The sequence below is a fragment of the Pelodiscus sinensis genome, chromosome 4 (assembly GCF_049634645.1).
Source record: "Pelodiscus sinensis isolate JC-2024 chromosome 4, ASM4963464v1, whole genome shotgun sequence".
Taxonomy (NCBI): Eukaryota; Metazoa; Chordata; order Testudines; family Trionychidae; genus Pelodiscus; species Pelodiscus sinensis.
Window position 1 is genome coordinate 74374409 of NC_134714.1, and position 27279 is coordinate 74401687.

At 44.9% G+C, this 27279-nt stretch overlaps 1 protein-coding gene across 11 annotated transcripts in view; it reads left to right on the top strand.

Annotated features, from left to right (window-relative positions):
* The window catches only part of CELF1 (CUGBP Elav-like family member 1), a 99781-nt gene that overhangs the window by 56187 nt on the left and 16315 nt on the right, over positions 1-27279 (top strand). For 6 of the 11 annotated variants that reach the window (XM_006113424.4, XM_006113427.4, XM_075927449.1 and 3 more), the window contains 7 exons: positions 4062-4196; positions 4371-4450; positions 4734-4895; positions 6263-6344; positions 12263-12391; positions 23391-23504; positions 23714-23899. In XM_006113424.4, the coding sequence (XP_006113486.1) occupies positions 4062-4196; positions 4371-4450; positions 4734-4895; positions 6263-6344; positions 12263-12391; positions 23391-23504; positions 23714-23899 (888 nt within the window). The remainder of the gene's footprint in view (positions 1-4061; positions 4197-4370; positions 4451-4733; positions 4896-6262; positions 6345-12262; positions 12392-23390; positions 23505-23713; positions 23900-27279) is intronic. The other 5 variants (XM_006113419.4, XM_006113421.4, XM_006113420.4 and 2 more) reach the window with 5 other exon arrangements.

Here is a 27279-nt window from a genome sequence, read left to right on the forward strand (position 1 = left end):
GGAAGCCCGAGGCAGAGTTGCTCTGCCCTGGGCTTCCTGGAATCAGCTGCTGATCAGTTTCAGCAGCAGCTGACTTGGGGACGCCTGGGGTTCTTAAGTTGAATCTGTATGTAAGTGGAACTGGTGTCCAGATTCAGCCGCTGTTGAAACTGATCAGTTTCAGCAGCGGCTGAATCTGGATGCCAGTTCCGACTTGCATACAGATTCAACTTAAGAACAAACCTACAGTCGTCCCTATCTTGTACGTAACCCAGAGACTGCCTGTATTAGTATATAAATTAATGATATATGCTCAGAGGGGATAGTATGTTGAATTCTTATCACCTGTCTTCGAAGGGTTTATAACAGAAATAGAGCTTTAGAAATGAACCAGAAGATGTATTACAAGTATGGAGAGACTGCTGCACAAAGAAAGATATTGAAAAGAAGATAGATTAAGAGATGAGGCAAATTAGAGGAAACATGAGAGAGATGCATAAAATAACAAATAGTAACAAGAAGGTACCGTTGTGATCATCTTGACTGACCTCCTGTATAACATAGGCCATAGAACTTCCATAAAATAAGTCCCAGAGTGTATCTTGTGTAAAATATCTAGTTTTGAACTAAAAATTGTCCATGATGGAGAATTCACTAGGCTCCCGGGGAAATTGTTCCAGTGGGCAATTACTCTGAACTGTTAGGAAAAAAATTATACCTTATTTCCAGTCTGAAAGTTTCTAGCTTCAACTGCCATTCGTTGGATTGTGTTATACCTTTCTCTGATAGATTGAAGAGCCCTTTATTAAATATTTTTTCTCTATGTAGATAGTTATAGACTATCAATTCACCCCTTAACCTTCTGTTTGTTAGATTCATAGAGCTCAGTCAATTTAGTTTATCAGTGGAAGACATGTTTTCTAATCCTTTAATCATTCTCATGCCTCTTCTATGAACTTCATCCAATTTATAAACATCCTTCTTGAATTGTGGGCACCAGAACTAGACATAGTGTTCCAGCAGCCTTTACACCATTGTCAAATAGAGGTAAATAACCTCGCTGCTCTTACTCAAGAAATCCCCTGTTTATGCATCTTAGGATTTCATTAACTATTTTGGCCACACTGTGACATGCGGGACTCATATTTATCTGTTCAACATAGCTCCCAAGCCTTTTCAGAGCCAGTGTGTCCCAAGTCTTTTCAGAGCCAATGTGTCCCAGAATAGAGTCCCCTATCCTATAAAGATGGCCTACATTTTTTTGTCTAAATGTATACTTTTAGCTGTATTAAAATACATATTATTTGCTTGCACCCAGTTTACCAAGTGATCTGGATCAGTCTGAATCAGTGACCTGTTCTTTTCATTGTATATTACTCCACCAATTTTTGAGTCATCTGCAGATTTTATCTGTGACAGTTCTGTGTTTCTTATAGGTTATTGATAAAAATGTTAAATAGCTCAGAGCCAAGAATTGATCCCTGCAGGACTCACTAGAACATAAAGTTTTTTAATAAAAAATATGGAGTACCAAATCAAACACTTTACAGAAGTTTAAGTATATTACGAAAACACTATTACCTTTATCATCTAAACTTTAATCTCATCAAAAGGTTGTCCATAATTCATATTGATTTGCATTAATTATATTACCCTCCTTTAATTCTTTATTAATTTTGTCTGCATTATCTTGCATGGGATCGATGCCACACTAACAGGCCTATAATTACCTTGGTCAACCCATTTTTCTTTTTTTTTAAAACAGGACTTTAGCTTTCCTCTGTTCTTCAGAAAGTTCCTAAGTACTCTTAGACTTATTGAAATTCAACATTAACAGTCCAGTAAACTCAGCAGGCAGGTCTCTCAAAACTCTTCAGTGCACATTTTCTGGACTTGCTGATTTAAAAAGTCTAACTTTAGTAGCTTCTGTTTAACGTTCTCCAGAGATACTGGTGGAATGAAAATAGTGTTATCCCATTTGAAGAGAGTGTCATCTATTCTTTCCCAGATACACAACAGAAATATTTATGGAACACTTTTTTGTCTTTTCTGATTTTTTATTGAGAATTCTACCATTTGCATTTAGTAATAGACCAATACAATAGTCAGGATTCTGTGTGTTCCTAATATATTTTAAAAACTCATTATTTTTAACTGTGCTCATAATAAATTTCTCCTTGACCCTTTTCCTCTTATCAATATTTTACAATTTCTAACTTCTGATTTATATTCATTATTACAGGTTGAACCTCTCTAGTCCGGCATGCTGGGGACCTGATTGGTGCCAGACCAGAGAATTTACCAGACCATGAAAGGTCATTATTGTCTAACAGCATTACCAACACTTCCACTGCTTACTGGGCTCTTAGAATATATATAGGGGTAAATTAGAGCTAAATAGTAGTACAGAACACTGAGCTGGGACTGGTGGATATCAACAAACTTTACTGGACAGCGAGAAACTTGGCCACACCCTTGATAAAGTGAACATCCTGCTAACTAAAATCATGCAAGACCATGGACGTTGCCGGACCAGAGAGTGCTGGATTAGAGAGGTTCAACCTGTATCAACTTCCCCTTTCTTCTATTTGTTTTATATATGTATATATATTATAGATGCCTTCACTTCCTCTCAAAATCACATTTTTTTTTAATAGTATGGCCTTCTTCTTGATCATGCAGGTTTTTTTCCTATACATTATATGTGCATTTCAAAAAGTGAAACCCCACATGGAGCCTGAGGGCAACAGGGAGTCCCCCGCTGGCCCTTGGCTCCATGCAGCACTTCCTCTTCCTGCTGGGGCTCTTGTACATTTCAAAGAAGGAATGCAGGCTCGTCCTTATCGACTAATCCAATAGTGGATGGAAATCCCATTAACTAGTCAATTAGTTAATTAATTGATATTTAACATCTCTAATCTGGAGTAAACACTTATTACTGCATCTTGTGCTTTATCTATTTTGTGCCTTGCCTGCAACTGAGCAATCCAATGGTAGTTAGTAACCCCAGTTGAAAGTATTAGAGAGGCTTGCTTATAATTGACCCCAGTTAGAAGGAGGGAATTAGGAAATAGAATAAACAGGATTGAGAAGAACTTGAAACAATCAGGAGCAATGATGGAGTGCTGCTAGAAACAGCCAGGGCCAGCTGGAGAGCTTGGGCTGAGTTTCTGAGAGGCAGTCTGGTAAGCCTTACAGGAGCAGCCTGAACATTTAAAGAGACTATAGGCCCAGAATAGGACACTTGGATAACTCCATGACTCTAAAGAGGAGAGAGTGGGGGGAAATCTAGGAAACTATCAGGAGACAATGAAAGGCAGAAGAGAGGAGCTGTGCCTGGACAGAGAACAGGAAGAGAGACTGTTGCAAGCTGTAAAATAACCAAACCTTGGAGAGGTGAATCTGACACACCAGCAGGAGGCTAGGGAAAAAAGACTGGTTTTTAAGTTCTCATTTTAGCAATTAGTCCTTGATATGGGGGGTTCTAATATGTGATTCATCATGTATTGAGGAGTTCGAAGGAGATGGGAAACTGAGGACAGTTGCTGCAGAATCATCCAAGACAAGTAGTGAGCTGGCAGAATAAGTGTCTCTATGTCCCTTTCAGCCAAATTCTCTTTGTGGAGAGAGTTCATTTCTTCCCTTTCTTCCATCCACTGAATTCAAAAGGCTTGGAAGGGAGGAAGAAACATTCAGCACATTATTTATTAATGTAATAAACACATAAAACTCTTGTAGGCTCCTTTCAGGTTCTCTAGAAATGTCCTACGTGCATTCTCTTAAACGAATAAAATCTCATTACTTTGAATTGGTGGGAGTTTGACAGGACAAATCAATAGAGGTTTCTATTGTAAGGAATAGTTGTTGTTTTTTTCAATCTAATTGCTGATCCCTTTAACTTCTTTTTCTCAGTGATGATCACCAGGCTTTTGTTATCCTGTCTCTTGCTGCAGGAGCACTGCTCCTTCAGCCTCTGATTTCAACCCCTAGCTGCGTAATATGCACAAGGCCTATTTGAAACAATAACATTGGCGTTCCCTGCTTGATGTGATGCCAGAGTTTCTTATCCTTTGATTCCTCAGCAGTGGAAGATAGAAAGTTGTTTATTGGAATGATCTCGAAGAAGTGCAATGAAAATGACATCCGGGTGATGTTCTCCTCCTTTGGGCAGATTGAGGAATGCAGGATATTACGGGGCCCAGATGGCCTGAGCCGAGGTAAGCACAAAGCATCTCTGACATTTCAGGATTTTCTTCTGGACTCTTTCCCCTGCAGCTCAAGATCAGATTTCAGCTATGTCTGTGATTGGTAAGGTATGTTTTCCTTTGCTTGTCTTCAGTTGTTGAGATGAATCTGGTGGGTAAGTTTGATTCTTTCTGTTCTCTCCCAAGGTTGTGCATTTGTTACTTTCACAACAAGAGCCATGGCACAAACAGCAATCAAAGCAATGCACCAAGCACAGATCATGGAGGTAAGATACATTTTGGTGAGTTTGAGCTTGATAGTTGCGGGGAGGGGTAATCTTTGGAGTTAGTTTTTTCTGACTGTGGGTCTTGGACACAAAGATCTAATAAATATTGTAGCAAATAGCTAAAGGCAGTACAAACTAGAGTGAAAAGCAGCTGAGATTTAAAATGTTTGAGGTAAGAAGGGCACACATTTATATGTGGGGGAAAGAGCACTCTATTCCCATAGGTTTGTGCCATAGCTATGCAGTTGATGAGGGTTGTAACTATGTGAACCGCTGTTTGCAGGGTTGCTCTTCTCCTATCGTGGTGAAATTTGCGGATACGCTGAAGGACAAAGAGCAGAAACGAATGGCTCAGCAACTCCAGAAGCAGATGCAACAAATAAGTGCTGCCTCTGTATGGGGAAGCCTGGCTGGTCTGAACACACTTGGCCCGCAATACTTAGCAGTGAGTTTCCTTGTGGGTTTCTGTTAGACTGCTTATCTAACATGCTTATATAGGCCTTCTCACTGTACTGTTTGAGAATGTCACAGTCTTCAATGTATTTATATCCATTACATTCCTGTGAGGGAAGTAATATTATTCCCCATTTTACAGATGGGGAGCTGAGGCATAGAGATACTGTAACTTGCTCAAAGTCGCCTGCTGGGAAGATTTTCTCCTTAGGTTAGCTTCTCTTGAGTACTTTACATGTGTGTAATTTCAAGCCCCTTTTCAGTTCTGTCTGCCATCAAAATTGTATTCATCTCCCATTCTTTCTTCTCCAGCATTTATTACATTACTCTTATTATTTATTTCCAGTGACACCCACGATTGTGTTAGGTACTGTACAAACAGAAAAGAATGCCCAAAAAGCTCACTATGTAGAACACAAACAGGCAGGCAAAGACTAGATGCAGTGAATAGGGGTATAGCATACATAGACTTTTATAACAAAAAATGACAAATACTAAATAATTCTTCAAGCTTATTGTCACCAATTGTCTATGTTGTTTAGCTTTGCTGGGTTCAAAGGGAAGCAGTGTCTCACATATCACTGTGCTCTGGCTCTTGTGTGGGACTTCAGGGTGATTAGAGGGACTCTCCTCATGCTGTTACAGTGTGGGGTAGAGAAAGCCGAAAAGTTCACCTCGTTTGGGCTGTGGTGTTATTGCAAGAGAGGGAAAATTTCTCTTTATGCTGTTGCTTTAGATTTGTTGAAGTGAAATTTCTTTGTGACAGCACTGGAGAAAAGGGCAGGAATTCCTCCTCAATGGCACTCTGGCTGTGGCTCAGTCAGTGAATGATGGGGTTTTGCATCATGATGGTGCTCTTGCTGTAACTGAAAAGCTGGAGGGCATTCCCCACACCCTGGCACTTAGGCTTCAGAATCATGTCTATATGTGGTTTGGCAACTGCACTGTGCTAGCACTTTAGCTGTAGCGTGGGGCACAAAGGGGGATGCTCTTAGTGGTGGCACTCGGGCTGTGGTGCTTAAGGAGGATTCGCTGTACAAACACCCCTGACTCAGTGCCCAGATGGTGATGTGGATTCCTTTTGTGCCAATACTCTGCCCATAGTGTATGGAGAAAGTTTTCCTTGTGATGATCTTTGTCTGTGGTGTGTGAGCATTGGGGATTCCCATTGTGGCAGTGCTCTAGCTTTAGTGAATGTGAGGAGAAGTTCTTATGCTGGTGCTTTGGCTGTGGCATGGTGCATGGGCAATGGGAATTCTTCTTATGGCAGCGCTCTGGCTGTGGTGTGGTGCAGTTTCTCCCAGAAGCAGAGCCAGCCCTCACTCTCACTCTTATTTTGTTTTTTGGTGTAATGTCTAGCTTTATTTGCAGCTCCTTCAGCAGACAGCAGCTGCCTCGTCTGGGAACCTGAACACATTGAGCAGTCTCCAGCCAATGGGAGGTGAGTGTTTCACCTGAAGGCAGGTTCACTACCAAAACAGGGGATTTGATAGGCAGTAATTATTTAGTAGTGAGGAAAGCCAAATGGCTGTTGACATGTCTACCTCCTTTGTAAGGAGAGTCCTTTAGGTACTCACCACTGCACAGAAGAGAGAGGGATTTTGAGGTACCCAGTCCTATGATTACAAATCTGCCTGTGAGGATACTCTTCTTTGAGTTTACCAATGGTTCCCTGGAAGTTGAAATAGAGATGTCAACATGTAGAGGACTACACAATTAACTGAAAAGCTCGGGCTTATCCATTAATCCTGTCAACTACATGCATCCACCCCCCTTGCTGCCTTTGTATTAAAGGCAACAAGGGGGGAGGCAGGAGCTGATGCCTATGGGGAGCTGGCTTTTAAGCCAGCTCCACATGAGCACCAGATCCACCTGCCACCGCACATCCCCCGCTGCTGCCTCTGCTAGAGAGGCAGCCGTGCAGAGTGCAAGGGGGGCAGGAAGGAGCCACTACACTTGAGGTGCCAGCTTTCAAGTTGGCTCTCCAGGTCTGCCTACCCGCTCCCCCGCTGCTTCTGGGGTGGAGGTGGGGGAGGCAGGAGCCGGAGCACTGGCTTCACCTGTCCCCCCCCCCCCCCCCCCCCCCGTCCTCCAAAGCTTCTGCCTCTATCACAGGGGTAGGCAATAATTTTTAAAGTGAGGGCCACGTCACAAATTTCTGAAGTGGCCCCAGGCTTCCCTGGAAGGGGCAGGCACAAGGGATGGGGCCAGGGTCAGGACGCTTCCCGTGCTCTGCCACACATAGACCCTGATTGGTCTGCAGGTGGGGAAGTGTGTGAAGTCTTTTCCTCCCTCTCCTCTAGGCGGTTTCCTCTAGGTGCTGTGCACCCCTGGAGGGGGAGGACACTTTGTGCACTCCCCCAGCCAATCAGGGCCTGTGGGTGGGGGAATGCGTGAAGTCTCTCACCCCCGCCCTGCAAGGTGCATGCAGTGCCTAGAGTGAACCACCAGCTGTTCTGAACCATGTGCCCCTGGCAAGAGGGGAAGACTTTGCGCCTGCACCACCCCCACCTCCTCTATCCCTAGGTCTCATTGGCCTATGGGCAGGAGAATGGCAGGGCGGCTGTGGGCTGAATCAACCAGCTTGGCGGGCCGAATCCAGCCCTCGGAGGCTCTCTTGCTCACTCCTGCTCTATCAGCAGCTGGGGGCAGGGGGAGCAGGGGAGACTGCCACAGAGTAGTCTGTCTGCGGCGAACCTTGGTCCACGGCAGACAAAGGCTGCTCCACGGCAGCAGCCCTTGTCTGCAGGGTATCCGAGTTCTTCGCATACAGGGGCTGCTACCACGCAACACTGCTGTCTTTGTATCAGAGTTAACAGTGCAGTCGGCGGGAGCTGATCTGCACAGGGAGCTGGCTTCTTCTGATAGAGAGGCAGCAGCATGGAATAGCAGGGGGCTGCCCGGAATTGGAGCCAGAGTGCACTGGCTGCCATCCCTGTCCCCAGGGACTGTTGAAGAGTCGTGTGACTGCTAAAATTTTATGTGGTTACATGACTATTCAGTTACATGCCATCTAACAATCCGAAGTTGTAATGTGTCTTGGCATCCACCCTCCCTATGATGGACATGTTTTTGAGTAAATGTTTGTCTTCTCTCATGAACCGAAAAATTGTTTTCTTGTAAGAAAGAAATTAAAAGACTAAAATGTAGGAAATGCAATTGTTGTAAGAAAGGTGACTTTTAAAGTGGTATTTTATTTAGGGTATGTGCTACCCATGCTTGTGAGTCACCTCTCTGATATCTCTTTGTAGAGGCAACATTGATACAGAAGAGGGAAATGTCTCATGTTTTAGTAAAATAAGACAAACTCCTCACTGGGTTAGTCAAGATCCCCATCAATTGCACATACTACAATGGGGTCATAAAGAAAAAGTCTGTGGGGTAGCAGAGTCTTAGACCATTTAGGGATTTGTAGATAATGAAAAAAAATCTTGAATTGTGACTGAAGGTGGTTTGGCAACCAGTGCTCTCGCAGAAGAAGAAAAATAATGAAAACTAACTTAGTACCACCAACCATTATGTCAGATCCTGCAGGCTATATGTCATAATAAACCACGATGGAAAGCTATTAATTAATCTGTCATGAAATTCAAGTGAGGAAAGTGAAAGTTATGATCCCAGCATTGCACAGCCATTTTATGCCTTTGACATTACCTCCATATGCTGTATAGTCATGCAAAACAATATCTGCATTAGGTGCATAGAGACCAAATGGATGATATGAATTCATTTTTGAATGTCCTCATTTGTGTGTGTATACACTTAGGTGTTAATACATTAATGAGAAGGAGTTTATGGAATATTATGTGGTCTTTCCTATGTCTCATATAAAGTTGTAGTTAAACCTAGATCCTAGGTGCCACAGGTTTACTAATTTTTAAAAGTTGTTTTTAAACCTAGAACATCAGTTCTCACCTTAGGCTCTGACTCTGAGGTACATAAGTCCAGTCTATCCATTCTAGTTTTTTTCACAGCTCTTAGTTAAAGATATAAACTTGTTAGGTGCCAGTCTGCACCATCTTGTGGAAGCAAGAAAATACCTAATCAGTTTAACTAATATTCTGTTTCATCCTTCTCCATGTCCTCTCACGGTCTGGGATTATAGAGCCAGTGTTAGGGCTTTTTCCCAGTGAAGTGTTCCTAGAGCTGGAAAGGAGACAGTCCTCAAAGAATGGAGTGGAAGTTTGGCTTTGAGTGAGTGCAGATAAAGGCAATGTTGTGGTCCACAGAGCACATGCTGTTGATCGTTAATTAGAAGCAGGTGAAAATGAGAAACCACGTAGCTGCCCATAAAAATTGCCATCATTGTTACAGGAGTGTTGAGGGATTGAGCAGCTAGGAAAGGAATAGGACTTGTGTCCTGAAGACTCTTTTATTTTCCTAATAAAAGTGTGAAAACCTTTGGTTTAGAGAGATCATGCAAAGGTGTGGCTGAAACAAGGAATCTTGCTTCATGCACTAACAGCATATTCCACAGTTTAGGGCCTTTCATCTAGACTGCCTCATCCGTGTGATCATCTCTGTTGAATACAGAAGAAGTATGTATATTGATATAGCCAGGTCCCAAATCATATCTAGATTTATGGACTAATAAAATAAAATTTTAATCCCATTTGGAAGCCGATGGGAAGTAAGCATGGTAAAGGGATAATACAAGTATAATATGCTCATGACAGCCTGTTCCAGTAAATAGACAGTCTGAATTCTGCACTAACCTGTAGCATGTATGTAGTTTTTGACCCATTACAGTGTGAATGGGACAAACTGCTTAGCACTATCCTCCTGAAATACAAGAATTGAAAAGGATAATGTGTATATCACATTTGTTCTATCTTCACTTTTTTGGATGTTTATATATTTATATTAAAAATACAGCAATCTTAAACTGAGTTCTTTGTGGCAGTGTGTGTCTGGTAACATGTACTTACACAGCACCCAGCCCAATGAAGCACCAAATCTGACTGGGGCATCAGTATGTCAATATAAGACAAACAAAACCATAATCTAAAAGTTCTATATTGATTTGGATTTGGGGGATGAATTGACTCGAGTAGTCACTCCCCTCCCCCCTTAGGCAGCAAGGGGGGGAGCACAAGTTGGTGCTGGGGGGGAATTGGTTTAAAAGCTGAGTTCCCCCTTCCCCAGCCCGGCCTCCATAAGGGGACAGCAGGGAAATGGCACAAGATAAGATTGAAACAATTCTGCTTGTGCTGGTCCTGCTGCTGCTCCTCTCCCTTTGGAATGTACAAGAGCTGCCTGCGGCTCTTGTACATTTCGAAGGAAGAGGCACAGAAGGGAACCCGTGCCAGCGGGGACTGCCTTGCTCCCTGTTGGCACGTGTTCCCACTGCGCCTCTCCCTTTGAAATGTACAGGAGCCACCACAGCTCCTGGAATTTCGAGTAGTCAGAATTCCATTGACTACTCAATTAGTTGATTAATCGAAATTTAACATCCCTACTCTGTAGACTCAACACTCTCCTGGCTGTTGCTGATACTATGTGGAGTGTGTGTAGGGAGGTAACTGGGCCCAAGCAGGTTCCTTTGGGTCTGGGGTTAGATGCTGGAAGGCCATGGCTTATTTCTTGGCTGTAGCTGATGTGCTGGATTTTCTGGGGAAAGAGCCGATAGTCTGGGAATCTCTATAAACAGTAATCAACAAACTGTTGCAAGAACTACTCACCAGCCCCGCATCGCCCATGCGCCAGTCCGGCACTGCGCATGCGCGCAGCACCGATGAATGGGGCGCACAAAGCGACCAGCTGAAATCTACTCACCATGGGCAAGTAGGAACAGCGGTTTGTTGAGTCCTGTCTATAATTATGAATGTAGGGGTTGTGACCCATTAGGATTCATGAACAGGTCGAGAGGGATCATGATCTGTTTCCTTTATGAACAATGAGTAGTCTTGTGGTACCTTAGAGATTAACCAAAATATATAGAATAATGAGCTTCATGGGTAAAACCCACTTCATCACGAAAGCTCATGATTCTATGTTTTGGTTAGTCTCTAAGCTGCCACAGGACTACTTGTTTTTAAAGTTACAGACTAACACAGCTATCCTTCTGAGTTTATTTCCTTTATGGCTCGATAGGATTTTTTTTTTCTATTATAACAAGATGACACAGTATAGTAACTCCTTGCTTAATGTTGTAGTTATATTCCTGAAAAATGCTACTTTAAGTGAAAAGATGTTAAATGATTCCAGTTTTCCCATAAGACTTAGTATAAATCAGGAGGAGTTAAGTTCCAAAGATTTTTTTTTCAGACAAAAGACAATATATACATATACAGCATATGTTTTAAACAAACAGTTTAATACTTTGTACAGCAGTGATGATTGTGAAGCTCGGTCGAAATCGTGTAGCCAGAGGGTGGAATATTTCCCAGGGAATGTCTTTCTACTAAATGATGAACTAGCACTCAGGTGAGCCCTCAAGAATAAACGTGTTGCTATGAATGTAGCCTCACGCTCTACAAGGCAGCATGGACTGACGGAAGAAACATAATAGATGTAGGCAAGGCAGTGGCTGCAAACACTTCCCTACAGAAACTGAACATGATAATAAACCCACACTGTCCCGCTGGAGTATACCACTCTCTCCTCCAGAGGGTGCATACACGGCTGCACAGTACCAAGGGGGGGGTATGTGTGAGTCAGACACATGTTTGTGAGATACAGAGATGCACACTGTGTGTGTTTAGAGAGAGGGGCAGATAGAGATGTGCGTATCCCCTTTAAGTATTCTGGTCCCACTTCAAGTACACTGATCTTGTAAGTAGACCAGGAAATTCAGACACAAGACTCTGCAGCTGTGATATCCTGCTTTGTGGGGATGGGGTACAGAGTGGGGGACTCGATGGAGCGGGGGACATCCTGACATCAGCATCCCTGTCCCCTCCTCTCACACAGCAAGCAGGAGGCTCCCTGGAGAAGCTTCGAGATGGAGGGCAGGAGCAGTATTGCAGTGGGAGAAGGGGCAGCTGAATTGCAATTGCATATGTTTCAGGGAGCTGATGGGGGGGGGCTGCCAGCCCACTCTGGTTCCAAACCTTCATAAGGATGATAGGCCTGCTTTTCCAGAAAAATCGGCAAGTAATGGATAAATCAATCAGCCAAACTCTGATATAAGGGAGCACTGTACAACTTTAAACAACAGTGTGCTCTAATAGATAAGCAATCTAATAAAACAACATTAACCTGGACAATGTTATGTACGGAAAAAGTTTTAGACCATAGACCATTCCTTCCAAGCTGCTGCTGTTCCCCATGCAGTGTGGGGTTGGCTGCTGGTCCAATGTGTTTGAATGGACAATGATATCAGAGCGGAAATCCTGTGCATTCCTTAATGTGTTGCAGGGTTGAATGCGATGCAGTTACAGAACCTGGCTGCATTAGCAACTGCAGCCAGTGCAGCTCAGAACACACCAAGTGGCACCGCTGCACTCACTTCTTCCAGCAGTCCCCTAAATGTGCTCACCAGTTCAGGTAAGAAGGCCATTTGTTGTATAGTGCTTTATTGCATGGCTTAGGCCACCTCTAGAGTCCTTTTATGGCCCCCTCTGTTGCAGTCCATAGTTCTGTGTATTTTTCAGTGGGTAGGCAGTAATAACAAGTAGAAATGGTCTTTTTGCTCACCTGTCCCATAATGTTCTCTAGTATTTGTTAAGGTAGGTATGCTTTTCTGTGAAGAGGTTATTTTTGCCAGGGGCTCCTTTTAATCTTGAGTAAAAGGAAGTGTTGGGATTGCCATAAAACAGGAAAGTAGCACCTCTGTAGTGATTGCTAGTAAGGTGCAGTTTACATGGTACATCACTACTCAAGCAGTATATTAGGCAGATACTGTAGAGTTTGTGGTAAGGATGTCACTGTGTAGACAACTAGATGATTAACCAAAAAGCCTAGGCTTATTGGTTAATCCTGTTGACTACATGCATTCCCTCCCACCTTGCTGCTTCTATATCAGACTGGGCCCGCCGCAGACAGAGGCTGCTCCACAGCAGCAGATCCTGTCTATGGGAAGGGTCCAAGCTCCCTATGCACAGAGCGGAGCAGCCTCTGTCTGCAGTGAGCTCGGGCACCTCATGGACAGGCGTTGGTGCTGCCCCGGACTGCTGGCTCTGTATCAGAGGCAGCAGCATGGGGCTGCAGGCAGGAGTTGGTCTGTGAGGGAAACTGGTTTAAAAATTTGATGTGGTGTCATGACTATTCAATTACATGTTATCTAACATCCCTAGTTTGTAGCCTCTCCCAAGTTTTACAGTAGCATACATGTATACGAGAAAATCCACACATAGTTTGCTCCTCAGGCTTTAATGAAGATAAATCAGTTTCCCCTAAAACTAATATAGCTCTGATTTCCAAGATGTTTTATTGAGACATGAGAGACCTTATCTCATATAGCTGTTCGTGCTGGAATGCAAATACAGAAAAAGTGATTTTGTTCTCCTTACACCTTTTTTATTCTTTCATATATCTTTGTTTGGGTGTAATACCAGGATGATTAGAATATCTAAGCTCTCTTTAAGCATTGTGTTGCTGATTTCTTGTTCAATGTGATTATCTAGACATCCAAATTAATAAAGATAACAAATGACAAAGCAAAAACCTACATCCAATCATAGATTATATGAATCAAGTTTTTTAGTGTCAGTGTGAGAGAGAATTTTTCCTGGGCCAGCTGCTTTTGGCTATGCTAAATCACTGGCACAGGAAAAGATGTCCTTTATTTATAGAGCTCATTTTTTTACATTGGATTGCTATGATTTCAACTACTGCTAACCATCATCAATATTCACAACAGTTTTTGTTTTCATGGAAAGGCTTAATTGCACATCCAGCTCTAATATACAATCCATAAAGAAGATAACCTTACCTCTGTCTGTCACACCAGTCTGCTATTATACTAACTCAGATGCATACTGCTCAGCAGGCCCCGATGTCTAGTGTTGCAGGAGAAGACTTGTGGAAACTTTGAGTGGGAAACTTCATGTTGCAAGGTCAGAAATTAAATTGTGGACCTTTAGTTATTTAAATTAGAAGGATTCCCCAATCCATGGAAGTTCCTAAGGAAGACCCAAGCTGAAGAGACTCAGGCTTTCAAGAGAATTCCTGTTGTCAGAGAAGTTGTGCCTCATAATATTTTTTTCCTGAGAGCTGTGGTTCACCATAGTTCAGTTACTTTTCCAAAATTTACTTTGGCTGCCTCTTAGACTACCCTTTAGTAACACCGTTTACCCGAAAATCCATATCAGAGTTCAGACTGTAGAAGGTAGGGAGGGAGGGGGGAGAATTCTCAAACTCTTCTGCTGCAGTCCCTCCCTAGATAAAATCACGATAGTGAGCATAGTCCAAGAACATAGATATTTTCTTGCACTGAAGGGCTTGCACAAGACAGAGTAGTTGTACTCTCTCAAGCTCAATTCATTTGAGATGACAAAAGGAGATTCTTCAAAGGATTGCTCATGTGCATTCTATATATCTGTGTGTGGGCAACATGCATGATCATCAGAAGAATTTCCCTAGCAGTACGCTTCAGTGAGTTTCAACAGGGCTCTCGTTACCCAGGTTGGAGGTGGATCATCTCTTCAGGGGTCCCATTGCCCATCTTCTGTCAGTGTCACTTTTCTATTGGGCCCCATTTTCAATCTGGATTTCCTTACATCTGGGATAGCAGCAGTTTGTAGAGCTGGTAAATCCCCTTGCTGGCCTGCCAACTGATGTCCTTGATTGACTCACTGATGGACAGTTGCAACTAAGCACCCAATTCCCTAGTTTGGGGAACTGAGCTGGGTTCTAATGGAAGGAAAGGAGCAAGAGCTCCATCAGCATTCTACTGTCAGCTCCCGATCCCTAGGCCAGGAGTCTTTCTCCCCCAAGACTCTCTGCTAGAAACACCTCAGCTCCTTCTGCCCCCAAGGAATCATGGAACAAAGGGATGCAGGCAGGTCACTCCATGAGGGCTTGCACCCCTGCTGCTCCGGGAGAACAAGAAGGGACCGAAGGCCAGGCATGAACATGGCTGGAGCAGGGGTTAGAACATGGTCCCTTTAAAGTGCCAGGATCTCCACTGAACCAAGAGAAGATAAACTTGACTCATTCCCTGCTCTGACTCTGCCTGCCCAAAGGGAACACTCCCTACCCACAGCCCCTGCAGCTGCAGGTCCTACAGTTTTCTGGACCAGCCTGCCTATGCATGGTGTCAGGACACACTGTGGGAGGAGGAGGCAGGTCAGGATCAATAGACCGGTGCCTATTTTGTGCAGACGAGCCCACCCCCATTCCTGGAGTTGAGGCATTGTGCTCAGTGTGGAATAACTTATTCATTGATCATGAAGCTTGAGAAAAGGATTGTCATAATTGGTCTTTGTTTCTCTAGGCTAAGACAGTATTCAGTGCCTGGGCTGGTCCCATCCTTTCTGAACTCCTGATTCATGAACAGCTCATCAAGATAGAAATTGACCCCTTGCATCTCACTCGAATGAAAGCCCTTGATCAGAGGAGCACCATATCCTGGATCCCATAGCAGAAATGGGAGGAAGTTGGGGAGGGGATTTGAGGCTTTTACTGCCAGCAAGAGCCCTGACTAGAAGTTACATCTCTTTCCCCTGTCCATGAAATAGGAAGGGGCCAACATAGCACTGTCCTTAGTGCCCTGATCAAGGATGGTCCACTTGGGTGGATGGAAAATGGATTTTCAGTCTTCCCTTTCCAGTTCTCCCTAGCAAGGTAAAAGGTAAAACTGCCACTGCCCCTGCTCCTCCTGATCATACTCACCTCCAAGATGTATTGGAACTTGTCTGTGTCTGAGGTCTGCCAGCAGGTTTCTCAGCATGGTATGCCTGAGGTCTGACAAGGCCTTGCGCAGAGCCTGCAAAGGGACAGCCGTGGGTCGCAACTGGGAAAACTCCTCCCTGTCAATAGCCCCCTGCTCGGCCAACCAGCATTGAGACTCTGAGAAGTGAGAGGCTGAGAGGTCTCAGCAGAAATCCCAAAGGATGGCCTAGGTCACCACCGGAGGAGATCAGTCTCAGAGCACTTCCACCTCTTTGGGATGGCTTCCCACAAAGCCATAACGTAGGGTATCTCTGAGGTTGCCCCTGTCTTGCACCTCTCCTGCCTGGCTGATATCAGGGTGTTTCTGTGAGGTCACCTCCACCCCACCACCTTTCCCAATAGGCTGAAGTCCTGCAACAGGCCTTTGTGATATTACTGCCCACCTCCCCCCTGCCCTTTGCAAAGCTGATGTTCTGCCCATAGCCAGCCCCTTTGTGCACACTGACTAATCAGAATGAAGCTACAGGCCAACAATTGCTCATAGCCATCATTCACCAAGTATTTAAGAAGAACTGGAATATTAGAGAGAAGCAGGAACTATGCAGGTTTGAACCTGTGTCCTGCCTAGATGAGGAGTGCTCTTGAATGACCTTCAGATCTAGGGCTATGGACAAGGTCAGACCTATTGTTTGCATATCAACATAGGGAACTCAAGGCAAATTCGATTGGCGTGCCTGACATTCCTGCCCCACCTGACAGGCAAACGTGTCATGATCCTTGATATTAAACATTGTTTAATAATAATTGACAGGTGGTGCTTGCTCCTTTTCCTATGCCAGGCAGCCCTTAGCTTATGGGACTTCTGCATTCAGTACAACATACTACCTCAAGCTTCATATCTTCCTGGTACCTAAACAGCCTCACAGATTACCTCAGCTGCATGTTCCAGTCACACAAATGGTCCCCCAGGGCAGATGTGACCCTCACCATTTTTCACAACTGGGGTCATCTCCAAGTGGAGCTGTTTGTGCCCCAGCCAGTTCTGCTTGTTTTTAGGGCCACAGTTGGGGATCTATAGTGGATGCTTCCCACCTATTTGTGGAAGAGGCAGCTCCTGTACACCTTTCCCTTGTTCCGCTTATACACAGGGCCCTTCTCAAAATGTTATCAGGACAAAGCAACAGTCATACTGGTGGTCCCCACGTGGCCCAGGCAGCACTGGTTTACCATTCTGCTATCTCTTTCAGTTGCTAGGGCAATGAGGCTCCCCATGCTTATGGACCTCTTGATGTAGGAACATGGCCACCTGTGGCACCCAAACCTTCAGGCACTCCACCTGACAGCATGTAATCTTCATGGTTAAACCTCCTCAAGCAGCAGTGTTCCAACTGAGTAAGGGACGTCCTAATTGGCTGATGTAATTGCCAATTAATTAGCCCCTCTATTTGGGCCACTTACCTTGCCAAATGGAAGTGATTCTCCATTTGGTGCCTCCAAAAGGTAATGTCCCCCCGGCAAGCCACCATGCCCCTACTACTGGACTACCTTTTTCACTTCAAACACAACAGTCTGGCTCTGTCATTCCATCCAGTCTCAGGTGCAAAGTCCCTTTTTGGGGATCCTTTAGTGGGCCACTTCCTCAAGGGGTTGCACAAATTGTACCCACAGGTAGGGCATCCTATACCCCCATGGGACCTGAACTTGGTCTTTTCCCGACTCATGGCTCCTCTGTTTGAACCTTTGGCTATCCACGTTGCCTACCTTTCCTATAAAGTTGCATTCCTGGTAGCTATTATCTCTGCCAGGCGAGTGTCAGAGCTGCATGTCCTTACTTCTTTTATACAGATGGGGTTAGCTGCTCCCACATCCCGCATTTCTGCCAAAGGTGGTGTCAGCATTTCACATTTACAGGTAGAAAGATGTTCTGATTTTCTTCCCAAAGTGTCATGCTAGGGACAAGGATCTGACATTGCACTTCTTGGAAGGCCTTGGTGTTTTATATTGAACATACCAAGCCTTTCCGTAAATTGCCACAGCCTTTCATCATTATCTCATCATGGAGGGTCTCTTGATGAGGGGACTCCTGATTATGTTTAATTGCCTCTTGTCCTGGACCGCTTGGTGTATTAAATTCTGCTACAGTAGGGGTGGGGAACCTCAGGCCTGGATGCGGCCCCCCCCAACTTGCCTGGATCTGGCCCCTGAGGCTCAGGGTTACCCCCAGCATTGGGGGGTCTGCACTGGTACTCCAGTCCCTTTGTCACCCCCTCCTCCCCCGCGGTGCTGGAGCACACAACATCTCCTAAGCTGGGCCCCCCTAGGCTCTGGTAGAAAGGGGAATGTGGAGAGTGTCTTTCTCCTTATCAGTTGGGAACCATGTCAGTGAGAGGATTGGGTTTTTTGCTTCTCGTTTGTGTGTGGCCCCTGGCTCAAAAAATGTTCCCCACTCCTGTGCTACAACTTAGCCAAGGTTCCGGCTTGCCTCTCACAATGTACTCAGCTAAACCGCAGGCCTTCTCAGTGCCATTTCTTGTGCAAATCCCTATTCAGGACATCTGCAGAGCAGCAGCATGATCCTCTGACCACACCTTTGACATATTATGCCATTATTGAGCAGGCGTGGGATCACGCTGCTTTTAGAAGAATTGTTTTATAATCCGCCACGTGATGAGGTGTGACCCCTTTCTCTGGAGAAACTGCTGGCAAGTCACATGTTGGAATGCACATGAGCATTCACTAGAAGATAAAATGGCTACTTACCTTTTGTAATTGGTCTTTGAGATGTGTAGCTCATGTCCATTCCAGATGCGTCTGCCTCCCCTCTGTTGGACTTTACTGGGAAGAAGGAACTGAGCTGTCAGCATGGGTATACATACACAACCATGGAGACACCGCTTCAGGGGGCGCTACAGCCTACCTGACAGGTACTGCTAGGGAAAAATTCTCTGACAGCCGAGCACATGGCCCATGCACATACGTATTGGAATGGACATGAGCAACTCATCTCTAACAACAGTTATGAAAGGTAAGTAACTTTTTTCCACACACAATAGATTGTGCAACTGTTACAATTACACAGGCTCTGTTGGGCTATTAAAGCTTAGTTTTAAGGACTACAAACCTTTTAAAAAATTACAGTTGTGATTCTGGAGAACAAGATGTCAGCCTCAGAAAGATTGCTGCAGTTTTTGACCTGGCTCAATTCTAGTCCTGTGCTGTACTGTGTTTATATGCTATTTACTGACATTCTTTTGAAAAAAGCAGAAATAAGCTGTACAAATAACTTTGGATGTCATGGTATGTCTTCTCACAATCACAGAAATTTGAGTCTTGACACCAGCGGTGTATCAGTTAGTTGATCTCTAGTATTATCTCCCTATTTTACTTGCATTTGTTCTGAGAAGGGTCTTTAAGAAGATCACCTGCAGTGAGTTCAGTAGGAGACAACCTATAGCTTTGCCACTATGTCTGTGTTCACTTCAGATCTTACAAGCTGTGTGGAATAAGGCTTAGTTAATAGTACTTGTTAGATTGTAAGCTCTTTGGGGCTGGGACTGTCTTGTTATATGTTTGCACTGGGGATGTGAATATTGTTCAAAACAGTTAACTGGTTCAAAGATTAAAATTATATTGTTTAGCCAGTTAACTGTCTACTGTTGCAGGGTGGGGGTCTCTTGGGACTCTGGGCAGATGTGGTGGGAGCGGCTGCCCAGGACCCCTGCCCAGGCCACAGCAGTGTGACTGGAGATGGAGTCCCATCTGCCCCCGCTTGGGGTGGCCAGGATCCTGCCTGCCCCCACCTAACATGAAGTGGGGCCAGGATCGCTGATATGGCTGGGAGCAGGGCTGCCACGGGGGCCATTGTGGCCCCACCTGCTGCCCTCTCTGGGTTCCTGCCACCAGGCCCAGTTAACCAGTTACCTATCTGATAAGCCTAATGCTTACCGGGTAACTGGTTAACCGGGTAACCTTCTACATCCTTAGTTTACATAGTACTTAGCACAATGGAGCTGGGGCCTCTAGACACTACTGCAAAACAAATAGTAAGTATAATAGTAAAACTAAATAGTGTTACTCGCTTTCACATCTCTCAGGCCATGCTAGTCTCTTATTCAGAGTCCTTTGCTGACTCCCCCTTTTCCATGTTAAATTCAAGCTCACAGGCCTCCCTTGGAAATTTGTGTCTATACCACTCCTCTCTCCATCTCTGCTCAGATTTCTCCTAAATTCTATTAAGCCACTCCCTGCCTTCATGTTGGACTTGTGTGAAAGGTACACTGATTTACTATAAATTTATTTTTACATCTGATTAATTCAGTGGTTCTCAAACTTTTTGGCCTGTGACCCCAAATTCTCAGCGCAAAACTTTCCATGGACCACCAGCCAATCACCCATGATGACAAAATGCTTTCACTTATCCCTACATACCTTAAATACTAAATTATTCATATTAGCTACTTGAGCATAAAAGCTTAATTAAGGGGGTGTATATAACCAGTGAAAAAGGAAATATCAATCAAAATAATTAAACAGATTAAATGCTTTATTTTTATTATGTTAATTTACCAAACTTCATTTTAAGTAAAGTAAAATATTAATTTATATCCAAAACAAAACGTTTCAATATTGTCTTTATGGCAAGGGATTGGAACCTTTTTTGGGCTAGGGGTCACTGATCCACAGAACAATCAGTTGGGGGCCACACAAAAGTGAGAGGCAAAAGAAACTCCCAAACCCTCACTGATGTGGCCCACCTCCCTCCCCTAGCACTTGAGCCCTATGTGGGTGAGGGAGGGCAGGGAGGCCCAAGATTCAGGGCTTTCCACAAGCCATATTAACCCACCAGGGGTCCTGGGATTAGTAGATTTAGTGAACCCCTTAGGCTCTGGGATGGGGCCAGAAATGAGGAGTTCAGTTTCCAGGAGGGGGCTGATAGAGATCAGGGTGCAGCAGGGGTGAAAATAGAGGGTCTGGGTGGGAGCCAGGGTGCTGGAGCAGGCTGAGAGTGGGGTTCTGGTTGGGAATTTGGGTGCAGGAGGGGAGTGAGGGTGTGAGATCTGGCCAAGAGGAAGGGAGGGTGCAGGAGCTTACTGGGAGTGGAGGGTCTTGTTGGGAGGGGGTGTCCATGAGGGCAGTGTAGGTGCAGGGTCTGGGCATGAGGGGGTTGTGGAGGTCATCCCCCACTGTTCCCAGGCACTTCCTCCTGCTGCTCACATTAGCCAGAATCATGGCCAGTGGGAGTAGCAGGGAAAGCCTCCAGGTGAGTAGTTTCCTTGCTGCTGTTTCCCCAGACCGGTGGAAGGGGAATGTCAGTGCATGGAGCTGCTTGCTGCCCCATAAGTTGGATCTGGCCCACAAGGCTCGGGGCTTCCCCCCCCCCCCCCCCCCCGTGGTGCACCAACCTAGTGTGGGTGGGGGGACCATGGGGTAGGAGCACCAGCACAAGCTCTCAGCTGTGGGATGCAGGGGGGTGGGGCTGAGCCTGAAGCTGTGGCCCTCCTGCAGGGCAGCTGCAGACCACTATTAGTTTGGAAATGTGAGATTTAATTGAACCAATGAAAACCCCCATGTGGACTCACTTATCTCAATTTGACACATCCTAATTGAATAAGCTAAACTGAAATAAGCATCCACACAGCCTTTTGTACTTTCATTGATTTAAAATTATACCTTAAGTTAAACTGGTGAAGTTGTTTTATATAAACAAGGCATCCATTCCCTTCCATCATCTCTGTTTCCTCTGTATCCCTCGCCACTTGGCTTCATTTCTTTTTCTGTGCTACTCCTTGTTCTTGAAATAGTCTTTTTCTTGTCCTGCAAATGATTTTGTTCAGATTTTGTCTTGTGGTGTATTCAGTTACAAAACTTTTCTGTAATTAACAATTATAGAAGTAAATCTCATTTTAGACATAACACAACACCATTTCTGTACTTGGACCTCCATCTAGGCAGCTGGTATGTTGTCTGTACTGTTTTGCCTGTCAGCTTATGGAACAGATTGTAACTTTCTCTCTGCATTGTCTTGAGCTAGCCATACTAACTTGGCTCAAATAATAAGTCTTCTAGGGGGCTCTCTTCCCTCCAAGTCAGTATGGAAACAGTAACCTGGCTTAGCATTATGGAAGGGAGGCTATTGAATTATTTCAGTTGAGACATAAAACTGAGGTTCTAGCTAGTCGCCACAAGTATAATGACTAGTCTTGTTGACTAGGTATCCTGGCTAAAATGAAATTCAGGTTTTAAAATTCTGGTGTCCTGTGTTCCCTTACAATTTTCATTGGTTACAGAATTTATTTCCTCCCTAAAGTGTTTTTTAGCTTTGCTCTATCCTATTAATGAGCTAATTATCACCCCAGAAGTGGCTAAGTGTCAGATGTCAAGTGAAATCATTAATATATAAATTGTGTAGAATGGATTTGGATGAAAAATGGAGATAATTCTTACAAAATAGTTTTTGAAAGAATTGAAAATCTTCAACCGTATTTAATAGTATGTAAACTACATTGAGACCATTTTGGCTGAGATAGAAACATAAGAGATTACCAGAGTAGAACATGCTAAAATATCAGTGTACTTATCACTCACTGATGTTTGTTAGCCTGTGTACACCTGTGATCTATCACAACCGAAAAGGTGGCTCTGAGATGCCCCTATAATAACAGGGAACATTATCTTTCACCAATGCTGAGACCTATAAAGATGAACCTCTACTCCCCTGTAAATCTCTCTTCAAGAACTACTGACCTGAAAGAGACAGGTTTCTTCCTATCAGCTGCCCTATCCAATTTCTTGTGACTGTTGTTGAACTGAGCCTCATAGGGTTCACTGTGGACTCTGAATGTGCTAGTGACCATGCCTGATTAATAAATAATCTGTTTTATTCTTTGCTAAAAGGGACTTTTAGCAACTGCACCCTTGTGATAGAGGAGGAGAGTGTTTGTGTTGGAGATGTTTGTTCTCTGACTTGTTCCTGGCCCTGACCTCAGCCCCAACTGCTGGAGCTGGAATTCTATAGTGGAAAATTATTTCAGTTGCCAGAATAGATTCTAGGCATCTGTTCCTCGTGCTCTGTCTTGTGTTCAGTCTGACTGGAGCCTTCTTTAATCTCTGCAGGATCTATCTATCTCTCACTTTGCATGTGATTTCCAAGGATGCATAGTAATACAGTCTTAGGCATTGGTTTTATTCCACATTGCAGTGCTGCTGATTTTTACATTGGATTGGAGACCTCACTGGGTTATCATGCATTGGTTGCGTCTACGTCTGACTTAGATACTCTTCAGTGAATTTATTATTAATTATGTTGATGTGATTTTATATTAAGTAGTATCCAAAATATGCTGGCTACTCTACGCGCACACAGAGACAATCTCTGCCCCCAAAGAGCTTTTGCTATGGAAAGACAAAAACAGTTAAAAAGATGAGGGAAAGGGATTCCTCATGCATGTACATCAATCAGTCCAGTGGGTTGATTAGCTTAGAGCAGTTAGGGCTGAGGTCAGGGCCAGGAACAAGTCAGAGAAAATAGCTTATTAGCTCCAATTTTTTAATGCAGAGTATCCGCAGCTGCCCTGCTCTAGTCGTTGTTGGTTGACTAGTTACTTGTAAGCATTGCAGTAAAAATGGGTTAGCAAAGAATTTGAAGGATAAAGGTCAGAGGTTATTGTTGAAGTTGTTGTTTATTTAACATTTAATTCTCTCATTTTAATAGCAGGTTCCTCACCTAGCTCCAGTAGCAGCTCCTCTGTGAATCCAATGGCCTCTCTCGGAGCACTGCAGACGTTAGCTGGTGCTACAGCAGGCCTCAATGTCAGCTCGTTAGCAGGTAAGCTCTATGTAATCAGGGAAAGGAAAAATGACCTTATTGTTCCTGTAGTTGTGCCACCACTCCTTGGACAAGCTATTCTGTTTATCCCTGCTTGCTGTCTGTTGCTCCTTTCTGACAGCAGTGAAGTGTATTGAAAGTTGACTATTTTTGGCTCAGGCATTCCACTCTATTATTAAATTTTCATTTCCTTTTTTTTATTTACACAGGGATGGCAGCCTTAAATGGTGGACTTGGCAGCAGTGGCCCCTCAAATGGCACGGGCAGCACAATGGAGGCCCTCACTCAAGCCTACTCTGGGATTCAGCAATATGCTGCTGCCGCATTGCCCACTCTCTACAACCAGAGTTTGTTAACACAGCAGAGTATTGGTGCAGCAGGAAGTCAAAAAGAAGGTAGGTAGGAAGTTGTACAGAAGACTTGAGTAGCGATATGAGGAGGAGTAAGACCTGAGCCTTATACACACACTCCATGCACAACATTTAGCTTCCTAAAATCGTAGACGTTAGAGAGAGAAATTTCATATAGTTCTTCCACTTGGGGGAACCTCTGCAGGATTGTTCCACATAGTTGATTTCTTCTTTGAGTACTTGCTTGTGTTGATTCTCTGTTAGATGTGCATGCACCCATGTGCACAGTTGCCAGAGATTTTTGCCACAGCGGTATATGTAGGGCTGGCTGTGGTACCCTCTGGAGTGGCATTCCTATTCCTCCTCATTCCAGGAGGAATAACAGCTAATTCGATTTAGGGCTTTAATTCGGAATCCTGATTCACTGCCGCATGTAGACGCGGGCAGTTACTTCGGGCTAGTCAATTTCTAAAACGGCGACCGGCCAGGAACATGCTAATGAGGCACGGGATATTTAAATCCCGCGCTTCATTTGCAATTTCGGGCGCCCTCATTAGCCTCCCTAGATCGAAATAGGGGGCTAGTGTAGACATACCCCAACTGTTGTCTTTAGTGTCTGGGAGAAAGCCACAGGAAACACAGGTGTTGTGTTTGTAAAAACTTTCACTCTTGTTCCCAGAAAGAGCAGGATATCTGCTTGAGAGCTCTCCTAATAGAAGCAGCTCTTTGTCCCACTCCAAAGTCCTCCACAACTGACTCTATGCTGAGTGGATCAGCTTTGGTGAGGAGCATGCCACTGGCACCAGACTTTGCCTGGCATTGCTCCCATTTGCTGGTGCCCAGGAAGTGGCAGAAGAAATGGATTCCTTAGGTGCTGAAGGACCAAGGGCCTATAGGCAAAGGACATATGTCAGGCTATGTGCTGGCTTCAGGGGAGTACCACTATGATTGGACCCCCGCCAAGCCTGGCCAACAACCTGTCCTGCACCCTGAGCAGTGACAGGGGCTCCCAGCCTACAGAAGGGCTTTTAATGAACAAAGTGGTTCTGGCAGCTAAAGACCAAAGCCGACTGACTCTTCAAGTGCCACACTAGGGAACTGAGGAGGCACACTGAAGACCAAGTCCACTGGGATACTTCAGCAGGGAACACCCTCGATCACTGGACCATAGGTACATGTCTCCTTCACTAGTCAGTGGTTCCACGTCCTAGCTTAGGTCCCAACAAAATCCCCACCTAGCAGGCACAGCACTCCTCAGTTGGAGGCATTGTTCTCTGTACTGCTGGTACTCACAAACATCTGACCCTCTTTCAAGCAGTCTTGCTGATGTCAATTATCATTCAGGAGTCACCATACAAGATCTCGGCACCAGTCTCGCTCGCCCCAGTATTGTTCCTCAGGCAGGCTACCCTCTATCACCCAATCGTTTGCCCACCAGAGTCAACAGACAAACACAAGCCTCAACAGCCTTGTCCTAGTCCCCAGAGGGGCAATGGTCGGGATTGGACTGCAGCTTTAGTCCATTGCTGAGAAGGGACAATTTGCCACTGATGCAGGACTCCAGCTCAGCACTGGACTCGGTGCCAGTGCTGCAGGGGCCTCCCTGTGGCAATACTGGAACCAGGGAGAAGGGAGCTAGTGACACTGGCTCAGTACTCCCAATCCTCCTTGGCCATATTGGACAGGCTAACTGTGGCATTGCTGGCACCATTGTGAGAGCACGGTACCAGGGCAGCTCACTGAACCCCAGTACCGAGGGATCCCTCCCTTGAGAAAGAAGGGGATAACATCCCACATGGCAAAACGTACTTATGTGGTCTGGCATGCACATCTCTTCCCTCAGGCCACTTCTGGCATGGCTAGCATTAGCCTATTCTCCCCAATTGCCACAGCACAGACAAGGTGGTCAGGATTCTGAATCAATTACTCTTGTCCCTCACCTGGTGGCAGGATTCCACATCATTGCTGGAAAGATTTCCCTTTGCAAACTTGGCATCGTCTGTGACTCTGGTCTTCTGTGCTTCAGACCTGAGATGGTGAACACATATGGGTGCTCTCAACACTCTGGATCGCAGGTCCAGTCACAGTAGTGCCTTGCATATCAATGTCAGAGAATTCTGGGCAGTCCAACTGGCCTGCCAGTTGGATTCAAAATAGGATGGTGCAGGTCCTGATGGACACTATGGTCATGGCTTCTATAGAAAAAGGCAGGGAGGAGCCAGGTCATCTGCTTTGCGCTGGGAAGCCTTCTAGCTCTGGGACTTTTGTCTTCAGCACAACATCATCTTGTAATTGCTCTGCTTTCAGGGACCAAGCACTCTTCGGCAGATCACCTCAGCAGGGCGTTCTCGTCTTGCCAGGAGTGGTCCCTCCACAGGGAGGTGGTAATTTCCCTTTTCTGCAGGCAAAAACAGGAAATGCCACATCTTCTGCTTGATTGTTAGTATGGACAGAGGATCCTGTTGGATGCTTTTCTGCTCCCTTGGTTGTGGGCACTGATGTATGCCTTTCTTTTTTTGCTGTTGCTTCTCAAAGTCCTCATGAAGATCAAACAGAACAGGGTGAGGATTGTCCTCATGGTGCCAGCATGACTGTGTCAGCACTGCTTCAGCACTTGGCTGGACCTTCTCAGTGGTGAGCCCATTCCAGCAACTGCTTAGATCAGATCTATTGGCTCAGCACCACAGCAGCCTGCTGTGCACCTCAACCTTGCAGCATTATGTCTCACAGCTTGGCTGCTTTGTGGCTGAACACACAGGAGCAGCAATGCTTGGCCATGCTTGTGCATTCTGTTAGGAAGTAGGAAGCCTTCCACTAGAGCAACTTACCTGGCAAAGTGGAATTGGTTCACCTGCTGGATCGCAGACAGAGGGATCCATCCTAAATGGGCTTATCTGCAGCTTATTCTTGACTACCTCCTGCATCTCAAGCCCAGGGCTTTTCCCATTTACCAGTCAAGGTCCATTTAGCAGCCATCTTAGCCTTCCACCTGCCATTTGAGGGCAGATCAATTTTCACTTGGGATAGCATGGCCAGATTCCTTAAGGGCCTAGAATATCTCTACCCGGAAGTTAGGGATCCTATCCCTTCGTGGGTCTTGAATCTGGTGCTGTTGCAACCCACAAGTTCCCCCTTCGAGTCAATGGTGTCATACTTTCTCCTCCTTTTTTGGAAGGTTGTCGGTAAACCTAGGCTCCTCATTGACATCATCCTGCCAAATATCCAAGATTTGGGCGCTCATCTCAGAACCAATGTACACAGTCTTCTTCAAGGGCAAGGTCCAGCTCAGACTGCACCCAGCATTTCTTCACAAGGTCATCTCTCAGTTTCATTCAAGTCAGGCCATTTACTGACTGATCTTCCCAAAGACACATGAATCAGAGGCACATAAAATGTGCTTTGGATGTCCACATGTCTTTGTTCTT